The sequence below is a fragment of the Staurois parvus genome, unplaced genomic scaffold, assembly GCF_062004578.1.
Source record: "Staurois parvus isolate SC_StPar_1 unplaced genomic scaffold, SC_StPar_1.0 ptg000549l, whole genome shotgun sequence".
NCBI lineage: Eukaryota > Metazoa > Chordata > Amphibia > Anura > Ranidae > Staurois > Staurois parvus.
This window is the reverse complement of record NW_028318345.1, coordinates 1,807,270-1,824,893: the sequence shown is the minus strand read 5'-3', so window position 1 is coordinate 1,824,893 and position 17,624 is coordinate 1,807,270. Positions and strand designations below refer to the sequence as shown.

The 17,624-nt window shown below is 42.7% G+C and overlaps 1 protein-coding gene across 1 annotated transcript in view; it reads right to left on the bottom strand.

Moving 5' to 3' along the window:
* SMC5 (structural maintenance of chromosomes 5) overlaps window positions 1-17,624 on the bottom strand; it is a 117,749-nt gene that overhangs the window by 13,083 nt on the left and 87,042 nt on the right. Inside the window, exons 21-23 of the mRNA XM_089691060.1 lie at window positions 14,130-14,249; window positions 13,288-13,467; window positions 13,112-13,207 (exon numbers count right to left, since the gene is read on the bottom strand). Coding sequence (XP_089547186.1) covers window positions 13,112-13,207; window positions 13,288-13,467; window positions 14,130-14,249 — 396 coding nt within the window. The remainder of the gene's footprint in view (window positions 1-13,111; window positions 13,208-13,287; window positions 13,468-14,129; window positions 14,250-17,624) is intronic.

The window sequence follows — 17,624 nt, the reverse complement described above, 5'->3', positions numbered from 1 at the left end:
TTAGTACTTGGTGGCAAATCCCATGTTGGCAAGCACAGAGGTAAGACGTTTCTTGTAGTTGGTCTCCAGGTTTGCACACATCTCAGGAGGGATTTTGGTCCACTCTTCTTTACAGATCTTCTCTAAATCTTTTTCTTGGCTGTCGCTTGGCAACATGAAGCTTCAGCTCCCTGCATACATTTTCTATAGGATTAAGGTCTGGAGACTGGCTAGGCCACTCCATGAACTTAATGTCCTTCTTGAGCCACTCCTTTGTTGCCTTGGTGGTATGTTTTGGGTCATTGTCATGCTGGAAGAACAGTCCACAACCCAACTTCAGTCTTCTGGCTGAGGGAAGAAGGTTCTCATCCAAGATTTTACAATACATTGTCCCACTACCACTAAAAGAGGTAGTAGCGTTGATCACCCAATTCTGCATTTTCTTCTCTAACATTAAGGCTGAACTCCAGCAGATATAAATACACAAATTTAAAGGAGCTCTGTATTCATTAATAAGCTGGTAACTGTACTGCTTAAATGCAGCCATTGTAAGTACTTACATTGACTTGATATTTGCCTCTTACAATCCCTTATACAGAAGCACTTATCCTGGGAGAGAGAGAGAAGCAGCACTTGGAGTCCATTAGGTGAGGTGAAAAAAAATTATGAGGAAAATGCTGGCAGAAGGGGATAGCCAGTCAAGCAGATGAAACATTTCATAATTCTCCTGCTGCTCCTTCATTGTCCAATTAACAGGCTAATGCAGGGTTGTGTTAGCAATGCATTCCTTAATTGTAATAGTGATCTGTCTTGCTGAAAAAGTCTCAGGACCAGAAGGATAGAAAGAGAATGTTCTTCCTAATATATATTATCTGTGCATTCAGATGTTTGCTTGCAGCATAATAGCATAGAGGAACTACTATCTTTTTAATGTTTTTGGTTGTCATTGACCATGTGATCTAGGCTGCTTAGGTTGTAGAAAGAAGAACCAGAATTTGTTTTATTCATAGCAAAAAAGGGACACTATTTTATTTTATTTTTTTACTGAAATAAAATGTGATTTTGGTAATGCTGACGTGTGCTGTGTCATATCCAATAAGCAAAGTTAAAGTGTTACTAAACCCACAACAGTGAAATCAGTCTGTATATGCAGTAAAGCATGCTTGTTATACTCACTGTGGAACCTAAGGGGTTAATCCTCTGCATTGTGTAAAAACGCTGTTTGAGCCTGACTTTTCTGATCCTCCCCTTCTTCCAGTGTCCCCCTCTTATCTTCTGATAAGACATATGGTGTGGAGACACTCTGCACATGCTCAGTTTGGTGTGTATTGCTAGAGAGGTTTTTCTGTTCTTGGGACAGGGTAAAACCGCTTCTCCTCCAATATTATGGAGTGACCATGTGTTTTCTTAACCTCCCTGAAGCTTCTCACCATGTTGAGATCACCATTGAGGCATATCTCCTCTCTAGTGTCTCTTCTCCAGGGAGATCAAGTTTAATATCTGTAGTCGTTCCTCATAACTGAGGTCCTCCAGCCCCCTCATTAGCTTTGTTGCCCTTCTCTGGACACTCTTCAGCTCCAGCACATCCTTCCAAAGGATAGGTGACCAGAACTGGACACATACTCCAGATGTTGGCAAACCAGAGTTTTGTAAAGTGGTAGAATTATAGTTTTATCTCTTGAGCAAATCACCTTTTTTATGCATGCCATTGCTGAGCCTGTGATCTACTATGACCCCCAGATTCTTTTCGATCCTTGAATCCCCCAATGGCTCTCCTCTTAGCGAGTAAATTGCCTTCATATTTTTTGCCCCCCCCCCCCCATTGCATTACTTTACATTTTTCATCATTAAACCTCATTTGCCATGTAGTTGCACACACCATGATTTTATTGAGGTCTGCTTGTAAGTCTTCTATATCCTGCTGTGAAGTTATTGCCCTGCTTAGCTTTGTATCGTCAGCAAACACTACTGAAATTGAGCTACATTGCATCCAGAAAGTATTCACAGTGCTTAACTTTTGCCACATTTTATGTTACAGCCTAATTCCAAAATGGATTCAGTTAATTTATTTCCTCAACATTCTACAAACAATACCCCATAATGACAACGTGAAAGAGGTTTGTTTGAAATCTTTGCAATTCATTAAAAATAAAATACTAAAAAAAAACACATGTACATAAGTATTCAAAGCCTTTGCCATGACACTCAAAATTGAGCTGTTTCCACAACTTGATCGGAGTCCACCTGTGGGAAATTCAGTTGATTGAACATGATTAGGAAAGGCATAAACCTGTCTATATAAGGTCCCACAGTTAACAGTGCATGTCAGAGCACAAACCAGGCCATGAAGTCCAAGGAATTGTCCGTAGACCTCCAAGACAAGATTGTATCAAGCCACAGATCTAGGGAAGGGTACAGAAAAATTTCTACAGCACTGAAGGTCCCAATGAGCACAGTGGCCTCCACCATTCTTAAATGGAAGAAGTTTGGAACCACCAAGAATCTTCATAGAGTGGGCCACTTAGCCAAAATGAGCGATCGAGGGAGAAGGGCCTTAGCCAGGGAGGTAACCAAGCACCCGATGGTTACTCTGAAAGAGCTCCAGTGTTTCTCAATGGAGAGAGGAGAACCTTTCAGAAGAACAACCATCTCTGCAGCACTCCACCAATCAGGCCTGTATGGTAGAGAGGCCAGATGGAAGCCACTCCTCAGTAAAAGGCAATGCCAGTCCTCTTGGAGTTTGCCAAAAGGCACATGAGGGACTCTCAGACCATGAGAAACAAAACTCTCTGGTCTGATGAAACAAAGATTGAACTCTTTGGCCTGAATGCCAAGCGTCATGTCTGGAGGAAACCAGGCACTGCTCACCACCTGGCCAATACCATCCCTACAGTGAAGCACAGTGGTGGCAGCATCATGCTGTGGGGATGTTTTTCAGTGGCAGGAACAAAATGACTTGAGGCTGATAATGGTGCTAAAGGTGCTTCAACAAAGTATTGAGCAAAGGCTGTGAATACTTCTGTACATGTGTTTTTTTCCCGTTTTTTTTTATTTTTAATAAAAGTTCAAAACTAACCTCTTTCACGTTGTCATTATGGGGTATTGTTTGTAGAATGTTGAGGAAAAAAATGAATTTAATCCATTGTGGAATAAGGCTGTAACATAACACAATGTGGCAAAAGTTAAGTGCTGTGAATACTTTCTGGATGCCGACCTCTATATCATTTATGAATAATAGAAGTCACATGATCAGTGTTTCAACGCGTCAGGCGGAGCCTGGTGCCATCACTTCCGGCCCGAGCGATGTGAGGAACCATTTTGATTGATAGCTATGGTCATGCTAGTTTTAATATCCTTGTGAGTTTATTTCTAATTAAATAAAGCAGTGTATGATTTTTGGGGTTGCACTATGATCTGTTCATTTCCTCCCTGATCATATACCACATAATCCTATTGGATATCCTGGAGCTCGTTCCCTTAAAGGGCCAGAGTCAAGGAAATAGCCACTAAAGGCCAGCAGTGGATCAGCAGAAGTCATTCAGTATCCCTAAGTGTCTGTGACCTATTTGATAGGTCAAGGAAGAAGGTGAGTGTATGGTGCACCTAATTCGGTGATGGGAAACACTATGGTTTAGTCGGCATGGTGGAGAAATGCCACCATTTGATTATTACACTTTGGAGCACATTTTTTCCATTAATATGATAGCATATCTCAGTGCGTATAATTAGCAATTCTATAAAAATGGTGTTGCACTATGGTATATTTTCTGTTTTGGAGCCAAAGGTCCTATGAAGATATAGCACACAGAAGGAACACTATATGGATCAGAAATTTGGAGGCTACATAGCCCTTCTAAAAGCGCGTTTGGCCTATTATAATTTATATGTCAAACATCAAGGTGAGCAGGGAGTGGGGCCACAATTCAAGCATGGCGTTGAATATTGCTAGATGATAGCACAACATATGTTGGATTGGACTGATACTATTTCATGTTTGCAATCTTTTTTTTGGACTGACACTGCATGTTTCTTTTAGAGTTTATGTTTTCACAATTTGAGGAGTTAGCGCATCACATTTTTGTTTAATCATTTATGCATAACTTAACAGGACAGAGCCCTGGGGTACCCCACTTACCACTCCAGACCACTCTGAGTACTTGCTATTTATAACTACCCTTTGTGTTCACCCCTGTAACCATTTTTTTATCCAGGTGCATATACTATGGTCTAAGCTAGGGATCTCCAAACTTTTGAAACAAAGTGCCAGTTTACTGCCCTTCAAACTTTAGGAGGGCAAGATTGTGGCCAGTGGGAGTCCCATTGGCATCAGTGGGAGTAAACAATACCCTAGGTTTGGTGGTCAGTGGGAAGAACAGTGCCCCATCGTTCGTGTCAGTGGGGTAATTAGTTCCCCATTTCTGGTATCAGTGGAAGGAATACTGCCCCATTGCTGGTGTCAGTGTGAGGAACAGCGCCCAGTCGCTGGTATCAGTGTGAGGAACAGCGCCCAGTCGCTGGTGTCAGTGGGAGGAACAGCGCCCAGTCGCTGGTGTCAGTGGGAGGAACAGCGCCCAGTCGCTGGTGTCAGTGGGAGGAACAGCGCCCAGTCGCTGGTGTCAGTGGGAGGAACAGCGCCCAGTCGCTGGTGTCAGTGGGAGGAACAGCGCCCAGTCGCTGGTGTCAGTGGGAGGAACAGCGCCCAGTCGCTGGTGTCAGTGGGAGGAACAGCGCCCAGTCGCTGGTGTCAGTGGGAGGAACAGCGCCCAGTCGCTGGTGTCAGTGGGAGGAACAGCGCCCAGTCGCTGGTGTCAGTGGGAGGAACAGCGCCCAGTCGCTGGTGTCAGTGGGAGGAACAGCGCCCCATCGTTGGTGTCAGTGGGAGGAACAGCGCCCCATCGTTGGTGTCAGTGGGAGGAATAGCGCCCCATCGTTGGTGTCAGTGGGAGGAATAGCGCCCCATCGTTGGTGTGAGTGGGAGGAATAGCGCCCCATCGTTGGTGTCAGTGGGAGGAATGATGCTTCATATCAGTGGAAGGAAAAATGCCCCAAGGGTCAGATAAAAGCAAGCAAAGGGCCACATCTGGCCGCAGTCTGGAGACCCCTGGTCTAAGCCAACAGACCTCAATTTGTAAATTAAGCATTTATGTGGAACTGTATCAAATGCTTTTGAAAAATCAATTTACACCACATCCAAAGGCCTTCCATTGTCAAGATTACACCTCACTTCCTCATAAAATGTTAGCAGATTGGTCTGGCAAGAACGGTCCTTCATAAATCCATGCTGATTATTACTAATGCTACTAATATCATGTGCAAACTCTTAGTTATAATCTCTTATCATCCCCTCCAACAGTTTACATACTATTGATGTTAGACTGACTGGCCTGTAGCTTCCAGGACTATATCTTTGCTATTGTTTCTAGAAAGGCTTAGAAACAATAATGCACTTTTATTATCATACCTAAAAAATATACTAACCCCAGTCATGCTTTTGTAACATTATTATAATCACTTTTTTCCTCTGACTAGGAGAAAAAGATTCAGTGTTTATTTTCTCAATTCAGAAGGTGAAGAAAAGTTTAGAGTGGGTTTTCCTGAGTGATCACTGTGCTAGCCAATCATGTATGGGAGGTGAGTTTGCCATCTTCCTATCGTACATACAAGAGAAGGAGCTGTTTTGTGACAGCTCAGTCTTTGTGCTGAAGCAAACCTCTAACATAAACGCCATTGCACATGAGGCACCTCAGAACCCCTCCCGTCTCCTCAGTGACAACCCATATATACATGTGAGGCCAGCATAAATGGGTTAAAACATGAATCTATTAATAATTAATTTCAGCGTAAACAAATTAAGAGTTATTAACAGACACAAAAAGCCTCATTTCACCAGCTTTTCAGTGAGTCACTGCCCTGAAACACAAGTGCTGATGTCAGGTGTCCTGGCACTTTTCATGCTGCATTATACTCAGTGACCTACTAAGTAACAAAGTAAAGATATAATATGGAAGGTGATAATCCCAGAGCATGCATCTTTAACAAGTCAGCATTGGCAGTGACCCTGCCTTTTCCTGACATTCTTCACTTAACCAGCTGGCGACAGCTCACAGAAAATATACTGCAAGCAGGCTGGCGGTCGGGTTGCGGGTACAGGCAGAGTCACGTACATGTACGTGATCACCCTTCCACTGGGTTTGGTGTGTGAATGTGGCCACCCCCTTCCAACCCATGCTGTGATTGGACAGCATGGGTTTAGCAGCAGATTTCAGCTGAACATTGCTGATTGGCTGTGTCCAATCACACAGAGTTCTCTGTTTAAAAAAAAAAACACACACACACACACACACACACACACACAGAACTCTGTGTACATAGGAACAGCGATCTGGCTGTTTCTTCTCTCTGAAAAGCAGGGAGAAAAAACAGCCAGATTAGTAAGTAAAAGCAGCACACATTAGACACATTACACTTGTTAGGCACACAGGTAACCACTTGATTGCCCCTAGATGCTAACCCTTTCCCAGCCAGTGTGATTAGTACAGTGTCAGTGTACAGTATTATCACTAATCACTGTATTAATGTCACAAACAACATCAGTGTCAGTTAATGACACTCCCAGCTAGTGTCTGTTAGCACCAGATTGCCAGTCATGTTATCACAGTCTCATTATAAGTCGCTGATCATCAACATTACAATATAGCGTCTATAGCTGCGTAAATTCTAGTATATATACACCATCATTTGTAGATGCTATAACCTTCGCATAAACCAATTAATATACACTTATTAACCTCCTGCCGTCCGCCTGCTGTTTATAAACGGCAGGGCGGTGGCAGTCCAGGGTCGGGTTGCCGTTCATAAACGGCACCCGCCTTTTCTAGCTGTGCGCGCTCACTGGGAGCGCGCACCAACGCGATCCGGTGCCCGCTGTGTCCTCCGGACACAGTGAAACACCGATCATCGGACGGGACCTCTGTACGAGGTCCCGATCATGTGATCACTGATTGGCGAATCAGTGATCACATGCAAAGTAGTAAGCAAGATGTCACTTGTGACATCATTGCTTACTATGTGTGAAATCTGTGAATGATCACAGAGGTCACATGGTACAAGGCTATTCACAACAGCCTTGTACCATGTGACAAGCTGTGACCACTCACAGCTCACTCAGTAATTCTCAATGACTGCAAGAATGCAGACAGAGAGAAAGAGAAATGATTGCTTTTACATCCTATATGGGTGTAAAAGAAATCAGTGTAAAAAAAAAATCTTCATCACCCTCCACAAGTAGTACAGTGTCACCATGGTGACAGTGTACTGCTAGGGTGACAGTATGTAAAAAAAAAAATAAAAATAAAAAATAATAATATAAAAAAAATAAAATAAAATGTAAAAAAAAATGTTTAAAAATTATAATTTTTGGTTATAAACTAATTTGGATTTTTTACTAAAAAAATAATAAATTTTGGCTAAGATTTATGATGAAATATTATTTATTTGCAAAATTTTATTAAAAAAAACACTTTTTTTTAAACTTTTTGAACTTTTTCATTTACATAGCAAAAAAAATAAAAATCCCAGCGGTGAATAAATACCACCAAAATAAAGCTTTATGTGTCTCAAAAAAATGGTAAAAAATTCATATGACAGTGTACTGCTACGGTGACAGTATGTAAAAAAAAAAAAAATAAATAATATAAAAAAAATAAAATAAAATGTAAAAAAAAAGTTTAAAAATTATAATTTTTGGTTATAAACTAATTTGGATTTTTTTTTTTTACTAAAAAAATAACGGAATAAATTTTGGCTAAGATTTATGATGAAATGTTATTTATTTGCAAAATTTTATTTAAAAAAACACTTTTTTTTCAAAATTTTTGAACTTTTTCATTTACATAGTAAAAAAAAATAAAAATCCCAGCGTTGAATAAATACCACCAAAATAAAGCTTTATCTGTCTCAAAAAAATGGTAAAAAATTCATATGGGTACAGTATTGCATGACCGCGCAATTATCATTCAAAGTGTGATAGCGCTGAAAGCTAAAAATTGCCCTGGACAGGAAGGGGTAAAAGTGTCCGGACAGGAAGTGGTTAAATAAATAATATATCCACCTGCGCTGCTAGATCTATTGTGAATAGTACACACAGCTGCTAACATCCAATCCTCACCTTCAGATGGATTTATACATGCAATTGATTAAATATTGATGTAGCGCTAAAATATTCTCAAAAGTCAATCCCAAACAAAAATGCTCAGTAAATATCAAATATACATCCAAAACAGGTACGGTGGCTTTTAACCGTGAGCGGTGCACTATGTGTTGAGCTTAAATATCTGCAACTCAACTATATCGTGACACAGTGATTCACTCTATGGAGTATAGGTCTCCTCTTATCAGTGGTTATAGTAGCAGTGATAATAAAATGTCCACAATATTCAGTGTGAATTATACTTTGTTGAACACACTAGGAACAATGAGAACACATGCTTCTGTGCCAGTGCAGGTGGTAGGTGATAATCCTTATGTGGCTAGCATGCCCGCTCACCTTCCCCCTGCGACCCACAGGGGCCAAAATGCCTTACAGGTCACCCCTGGACCCTGCACGCTCTCTCCGAGTGAAAGGTTCCTCCACACTCTTCAGTACTCTCTCCTCCACCATATACTACTCCTCCATGGACAGGTACCACTGTTATTAGGTTTTAATACTCATGGGGTAGTGATGGCCATAAAATAAGAGCACAGAGATCCTCCATAGTGCAAACTGTATACTTCATTTATTATAAATTAAAACGCCAAGTAACAACTCACGTTTTGAGCACAGACAGATAAAGCCTGTAACACCTCACATGGGTGTACTGAGGCACTCTGGTGTAGCAAGATGACGCTGGATCAGAAGTGCGTCACCACGACACTACAGCACATCTACGCGTTACGCCACGCCCTACCGCACAAGACAACCCCCTGTCCTTTAGAACCTTGCTCTCAATAGGCAAAAGCTATAAAAGCCGGCAACAGTAATGCAGGCTGTAAGACCGGTCTCTAGGACAGTTGCCAGGGAGCATCTGCCACCAACTGCACCACGTTAGTGTACCACGCGTGACAAAAACTAGTCTACGGACATCAGAATGACAAGGATTCCTTTGGTTTCATTCCTGTGCCGCTGATGAGGAATCAGCCTCAGAGGCAGAAAAGGGTAGATAAGACGGAACTGCTCCCACGGTGCTACCAGCGCATCCATCACGTCCATTAAAAGATCCAACGTTCTCGCCACAGAATTCGTAACTTTCCGGTTGAGGCAGTATGCCAGAAGATCCAGATCCAGCACCCCCCCAGCGAAGACAGAGCTGATGGAACACCTCCGGGTGCAGGGACCACTCCCTCTGAACCAGCGTAGACAGCGGAGATAATCAGCCTGATAGTATTCTACACCAAGAATGTGTACAGTGGACAGAGTCGGAACACATCGTTCCGAACCTATAAGGATGAGAGATGCCTCCAGCACTGCTGGTCCAGTGAGCCAGGGCCAACCCGATCACTCAAAGCCCCAGGACATCAAACGGTAGTCAAGCTTCCTCCAGTGTCCAGAGGTCTTGGGCCAACCTCGAGTGCAAATACTACCCTCCAAACCTAATTGGTTGGTGTCCGTCTCGATTACTGTCCAGCATAGGAACAAAGGACTTCCCGGCCTGTAGAGATGGAGACCGCAACCAGTGTAAAGAGGCCTTTGTCAACTGCTCCAGAGGAATCCAATTATCCGAAGAAGCGGCAGACCTGTTTCATGTGGATAGGAGTTCCTTCTGTAACTCCCGTATGGAACTGGGCATACGGAACTGCTTGAACATAGCCAGTATCAGATCTAAAGCCTGCATGTAACAAGGTAGGGAGGGCCACTTGTCAGATAAGAGCCGCCAGATCGCCAACCAGATCTTTTGGATTATGTCTGATGAGAGGAACACCTCGGCCTGCTCTAAATCGAGCATCAGCCCCAGATACTCCCAGCGCTTGGATGGGGTCAACACAGACCTCCTGAGGTTCAGGATACCAGTAAAGTCCTGTAGGAAATGCTTGGAGATCTTCACACTGTTCATCAGAGACGAACGAGTTTTCACACGTAGAGGCAGGTTATCCAGGTAATTGATCATTGCAATCCCTCGTTGTCCCAGCAAGAAAAGGATTGGGACCAAGACCTTGGTAAGCACCTGAGGATGACCAGGCAAAAAAAAAAAGCGCCACCAGGTAAGAACGCACATCCCCAAGTAAAATGTACGAAACACTGCTGTCCCTAACAGATAGGAATGTGCAGGGAAGTGCACTAGAAATCTATGGCAGCCAGACAATCTCCCAGTGGAGAGAGGCCAAACCTAAGCAAACGGAGGCCACATGGAACTCTGAAACCCGCATGCAGGCATGGAAATCCTTGAGAACCTGGAACAGCAAATCCTGTCCTTCCTGGGAACTTAACAGCCTGGAAACAAATTCTGTCTGGCAGGAACGAGAGGAATACTAGTTCACAGTCAAAGGGAACAACTCCGTGGACCCACTTGACAGGAAAGAGGATGGTCCATGGACCTGAAACCAGCGAAAGGGACCCCTTACCACAGAAATGGGAGGAGGCAAACCTACATGCCCATGAGGACACAGCCAGTGACTTGGAGGGCTTCCTGGGCCAGGAACACGTGGCACCAATCGGTTGTAAGGGTTTGGAGCCCTTAGCCAAGGGACCCCACCAAAGCACCGCAGCTGCAATGGCAAGTCTGGAAAGGTGAAGAACTGCATGAGGGACACGTCACAGGCGTGCATCAATCCCTGGACCATATAGTCCAATAGTGCGCTATACGCTTGGGGAACCGACTAGGCAAGGCTTAGCGCAGGCCAAAGTCCAGGAGGGCAGTGTCTGGAACACCAGGGTTGTGGCCACACTTGCTGAAGAGCCACAGAGAAGATAAAAACAGGCTACCACCCCGCACTGCACCTACAGGGACCCTAAAGGAGGGGAAATCTTTAATGGCTGAGGATACCACTCTGCAGTAGACGTGAGGCAACAGCCAGGTCCCCCCAGTGAGTGCCTGTGGCACTAGGGCTTAGGCCAACACTGGCTGCAGGGCCGAGCAGGCAAGAGCAAACCTGGTGTGGTTTACCGCCACCACCACGGAAGCCCAGATGACCCCTACCAGGCAAAGACCCACCACCAATTGCCATAATTGGATGCAATGCATCCGCCATCCCAAGCTGCTACATAGGCAACATCACAGAGTAGTTATCCAACTAGCCTGAGCCCCCCAAGCAGTGCCAGCAGAGAACCAACCGCAGGTCATATGCGAAATACAAAAACGCAGGTCATATGCGAGATTCAAACACATAACCTGAAAGGGGAGCCCAGAAAACACACTAGGTCCATGAGAATGTACATGGCACCAGCGTCTGCGTAATCCCAGCGAGAAGGACAAAGCATCCAGCCACTGTACTGTCCACACTCACTTGCTAGGGTAACTGGCCGAAAACGGATTTCATTACTGTAATTTTTAATTTTTTTTGTATGCCTAAAGGATTGCTAGCTGGGATTGGGAATCTGCAACCTGCAGGTCACCCCATGCCTTCAGCTGGCTCAGAAGGTCAAGGGCTTGCAGAAGACCCTCAGCAACCAACCATATGCAGCACATTCAGCACACAAGCATAACATCATGCAGCAGCATAATCCCCACCTGCGCCAACACAGCAGGACTCGCCGTGGTTGGGAGGTGGAGAAGGGAAAGTGCCCACAATAAAGATGGGGGCGTGATCGTTCACCAGAATAGTGCCCACTGAGTCCCACCCCTCAGCCCATGGCGCCAGCCCCATGCACCTCCGCCTCTGGACAGAGCATGGGCACAGGCAAAATGGTAGGGTGCCGCTACCCAATCATATAGGCCGCAAAGCTCCGGGCTAGATTTTGGGGAAGGCCAGACCGTATGGTGCAGAGACTTACAGGAGATGTACCGCAACCTAGGTAGGAAAGGGAAGGGGGGCAACCCAATCTAAGGCAACACTGTAGCCTCAGAGAAACACCCCACCATAGTACACCCAACCATCACAGCAGGGAAGGGGGGTAGTCCAGGAGCCCAGCCCTGTATGGGAGGAGGGGACCGACCACCCCAGGGAGTACCCGGAGCACCCCACACAGCTTCCAGGGAAGGAAGAGGGGGGCAACTACTTATCAATCCTTTGGAGCGTGCAGGTAAGACTCCCATGACAGATCCTCCTCCAAAGTGGGGTCAATCGGCCAGGGTAACACTGTGACACAGACTATAGGCGGCTGGTCATATGAGATGTTTAACTCGCTAGCCGCCCCCGGTCCAGGATGGGGCATTGTTGCGGCCGACTGAGCACAGAGATAGCAGTCTGTGCACGCTGGTCAGACTGGGGAGGCCACTGGATCTAGAGTATCCAACCCATCGCCCAGCCCGACTCTTGATGGAAGATCTCCACAGAAACAGAAAAAAAAAAAGTATAAAGAGAAAGCTATGCGACAAGTAGTCCCTGCATAAAAAAGTATGTTCATTCTCTTGAAGACACTAGGCAGTTCACTGACGGACACAGTACCCACCCCTCTATTGTTGTTTTCTCTGTTGACACTGCTTGTGACTGACTTGAGCCTATAGCAAAGAGGGGGTTTTATGCCAAAATGGGACTGCCCATAGGAGGTGCCGAGTCTTTTTTATTTTCTGCCTAGTGTCCTACTCTTGTAGGTGAGGCTATAAAACCCTATTTGGTCATGAAAAATGAAGAGAGGCTGTGTCCGTCAATGAACGTAAGAGAAAAAGTAATATAAATTTAATTTGGGTACAGTGTTGATGACCATGCAATTGTCAGTTAAAGTAGCACAGTGCTGAATAGCAAGAAATTCCCTGGCCATGAAGGGAAGTAAAACCTTGCGGCGCTCAAGTGGTTAAACATGCCATCAGACTTCTATTCTGTTCCGACAGCAGAGAAAAACCATTTTTAAACCATACCAAGACAAACTTTGTTTGATTTGAAGCGATGTAACTGGTTGCAACCAATCACTAGTAGACTACAAATATTTATCAAAAGCTCTCATTATGGATGTTGGGCATCCAAAGTCCATTGCTATTGTGCACATGTATATCATGATTACCTTTGGTGTGATAAAGAAATATTGAGAAGTACTGTTATTGCAGGCTGTCCTCACCACCATTTCAAACACTCTTCTTTCATTCACTGGATCCATGCCCTTGAAAAATATAAAGATTGATCTTGTTAGTAAAACACCACTTCAGTACGAAGACATTCAAAATGTGACTAGTGCATTACCTGGTTTATTTCATCCACCACTCGGAAGGGGCACCTGTTGAGTTCCTGAAGAGCCATAAGGTAAAGCATTGTGGACACACTCCTCTCTCCTCCACTCTGGTGATGGGGGTTCAACTCATGAAGTTGTGTGCTGCTTCTAAACTTTACGCGGATTCTTATGCCATACTTATCATAGTCCTCCTATTGTGAACCCACATTTAAAAAACAGATAATAACTTTATAGCAATGTTGATGTAAAATAGTATTTCACACATCTTTTAGTAACTGATACAGTAAAATGGCCCCTGGTCAAATAAATAGCATATCATGTTCATAAGAACAAAATAACAGATGAACATCCTAAACTTAGCTTGCTCCAGTGGGATAGAAATAGCAATATAATGGCCCTCAAGGAGAAGAAGTAATTAAACTTTCACTGTATCAACAAGGTCAGAGGTAATAATGAAGGCAGATCCTAACTTTCACAAGGGGACTCAACCCTACTGGATGATATCCATATATAATTCACCCCAAAGTGCATGGATCTTCCTAATGAAAGCATAAACATCACAGTTCTGCAATCAGCAGGTAAAATTAGATTAATGCATTTTTCCATACATATATAACAGCTTACAAACTTTGATGTACTTTTGGAATAAAGAGACAATAAAGGGACCTAATTTATCTACTAAGGGCAGGACAATGAATTTCTCTCTAGTGAAATCATAACAATAAACTATAGGTCTGTATATCCAAATGTGCTATAAACGCCAGCATTAAAATATCATATTCCAATAATATGATTACAGCCTAATCATTAAGACAATACTTAGTAATTTATTTAACTAAGCCAAAAGCTTTACCTCATTTTCAGTATGAAGATCAACTTCACCTACACACTGCATAGAACTGAAGAAGCTGCTGAACTGTTCATTGATTTTCTCCACCAACTGCTTTAAAGGTGTGAGCCAGTCTTGTTTCACCTTAAAAAAAAAGTCCGTTTGTCACACAACTATAAACTAAAATAGTGTTCTAAAAGAGATTTCTGAAACTCCCAAATGTTTAATGCATATTTGTGCCTGCATTGGCCCAAAGGTGGATTGATCCAGTAAAAATTCAGACCTGTAGAGGTGTGACTGCATACTTAATGGAAGATTACCAGTGGAAAATATAGTAAAACGGAGAATATGAGTGACCTAACAGATTATGATAACCATGTTGTGTAGACAAAAGGGAGATAAAGTAGAAAGTACATACCTTGCAAAGATTTTCACATTTGTTGCATCCAACACAGTCCACACATCAGCATGCATATAAACCCTGAATTTACCTCTTTGTTCCTGTACATGTAGACATATTCAGCCACATTCTTAAGATAAACTAGGGCTATATGCATGCACTTAAAAAGTGTTTTTTTCTACTTTTGCAGCCAAATCTGAGAAACCCTTACTATAAAAGTTTATTAGGTGTTCCCATTCACACAGTATACCCAAAGATGATTAAAAAATATGTCTTACCTTTCTAGTTTGTTTTGAGTAGGTTTATACATAGGACTCTATAGGCTAAGCGTTAAAAGTGGATTTATAGGTCCAAGGTTTTTGGGGTTTTTTTTACCTTCATGCATGCTGTGCATGAAGGTAAAAAACCTTCAACGAGAAGCCCCCTTTATATTTACCGGAGCCTGATCTCAATTCAGCAATGTGTACAAAAGCAGTGGCTCTCCCTCTCCTCATTGGACAGAGAGGCAGCAGCAGAAGTCATTGGCGCCTGCTGCTGTCAACCACAACCAGTGAGGAGAGAGCAAGGGGGGGTGGTACCGAGCCAACTCTGTGTGTCAATGGACACCTAGAGACATCTCGGGAACAAGACACACAAGTGCCCCCAGAGCAAGTGGCTTGCTATGAAGGCATTTGGCAGGGGGGACTCAAGAAGAAGGCGGGGGACTCAAGAAGAAGAGGATCGGGGCTGCACTATGCAAAACCATTGCACAAAGCAGGTAAGTATAGCATGTTGCGGTTTTTTTTCCCAAGTTTACCTTTAGAATCACTTTAAGATCTTTAACCCTTTGTTAGGACAGTGTGCTCATCCATACTAAAACTGATAATGAGATATGCCAGCACAGTGAAGATATGGTTAAATATGGTCAACATAACTCCACAGCCCCTCCTTAACATTGCACTGAAGAAAAGATAAGTAGGCTCTTTAAGCAAGCAAAAAAGTTATGCAGACATTTTTCCATGTTATGGTATGCGAACAGAAACTAATATAAAGAAGACATAATCCCAATTTGACTGCAGAAGTGGAAATACATTGTAATGCCTTCCTGATCGACATATGTATACATACACCCTTGGGAAGTGGTGGTGATATCTGGATTGTGGTTGCATTCTTTTTAGGCAGCGACTTCCACTGTTTCTTCCCCTTCTGTGACATCAAAATCCGCAATGAGGAATTTGTCAATTCCAGTTTTGATTTGTTTGTTTACAAGCTGTTACCAGTTTGTAACGTATCTGACCAAGCCAATTTCTCTTATATTTTACAAACAAATTGGGTATTCTATTGTGTTTGTGTCCACTGTATCCATGTATTTTTTGCTGAAACTTTGCCTTTGATAAACTGCTATGGAAATTTTGTGTGGCTTAAAAAAAAAAATTAACATCCACCATTTTATTCTCCATGGACTTTGATTTCAGAAAATATATATTGTTGGGGGTTCCAAATAATTTTCTTGCAGATTTTTACATGTATGTGAGAATTGGCCTGGTTTTGAAGTGGTTAGATGTATCCAAGCTGTTAAGATGTGATGGATAAACCTTACTTCCCATATGCAAGGGCCCACATACTTGAGGACTAGTAGAATTCACAAGAGAATGCAATAACCTATGGTGATCAATTAGAATTCCGCTTTCATTAGCGTAATATAGTGACATTACTAAGCCCCTTTACTTTTCACTGTTAGTGGATGTGGAAACACAAACACAAATGCTATACATGGCAGCTTACCAATTCCTAGATAAGTTGGCCACAATGGTTTTCACTTTTTAACTTTTCCCATTTATTTATACCATGTATTCTTGTGAATTGCATACTTCCTGTCCCTTCATGTCTAAAGTTATTTACCCACTGTATTTTTGGAGGCAGCCATAGTGGACACACAGGATAGAATTCAAATATGTCTGTCTTTGTTCACCTCCATTACATAGAAGATGATGAGACTATCAGTTTACACCGGAAAGATAAGATTTTTGCTTTTAATTTTTAGCTAACATGGTGTGACAAGGCTGCTTCAATTCTGGCAAGAAAAAAGTTTCTGTACTCGCTAAATTAAATTAAATTTTGGGGTTTAGATACATTTAAGCACCATTTAAAAGAGAAGTTCACCTTTAAAAAAATAAAATAATAATAAATGCACATCTTTTGTACATTTATTATCATCTTTTTTATTTTTTTTTGTTTAATATTTGCAGCCTAGAAAGCATTGCATCCATGATTAGCGGATCGCAGGTGCCATGCAGAACATCTGCAGACTTGTCATTGTACCTCATACGGGCAGGCAGATACATGCTGACAGGAAGAGAGAATTAACTTCCACAGTGCTCAACAGTGCCACTGTAGTTAATTGAGAACAAGCAGATGACAGCTGCAAAGGCTGTCAGTACTTGTAGTTTTCCCGTTCACAGAATTCTGTGAATAAATGATGTGGCCAGGCCCCCCCACTAGCTGTCACAAATTACAGCGGAGCAGGCAATGGCTCCGGGAGTGGGAACATGTTACATGTTCCACCCTAAAAACAAGTGGAACAGGTAACAAGTTCTCAAAGGTGAAATTATCCTTTAAGACTGGCACAGTATGGATATTTAGGTCCCGAGGACTACAGAATAATGCAAAAACAAAATAATCAAAATACACTGTGCCATTAAACATAAAGAGGAGGAAAAAAAAGTGTTTCCTTGGTTTTAATAATGTAGCCTAATCTTCTACAATTAGACCTACAAGTCATTCATGCTCGTGTACATCATTTTTAGACCATATGAATATAATATACAAAACAAATATAAAATAAATCTAAACCTACAAATACAACTCCAAGTCTAAGCATGTAGAAGTAATCCTTACTCTTTCAGAGTAATTTTCCAAACAGATTTTGAGCTTATCTGTAATTAACCCTTATTTTTTATAATTAGTGAATTGCATCATCATTATCTGTGAGCCACCCACACACAGGGGGCAGACACACACCGGTAGTCGTTAACTGCCTTGATCACGTCTGGGCTTCTAGTATGTGATCTTACCTTTCAGAATAATGGGGCTACTTCCAAGATAAGCCTGCCCTCAGCTTGCTCAATGCTATGTCATTA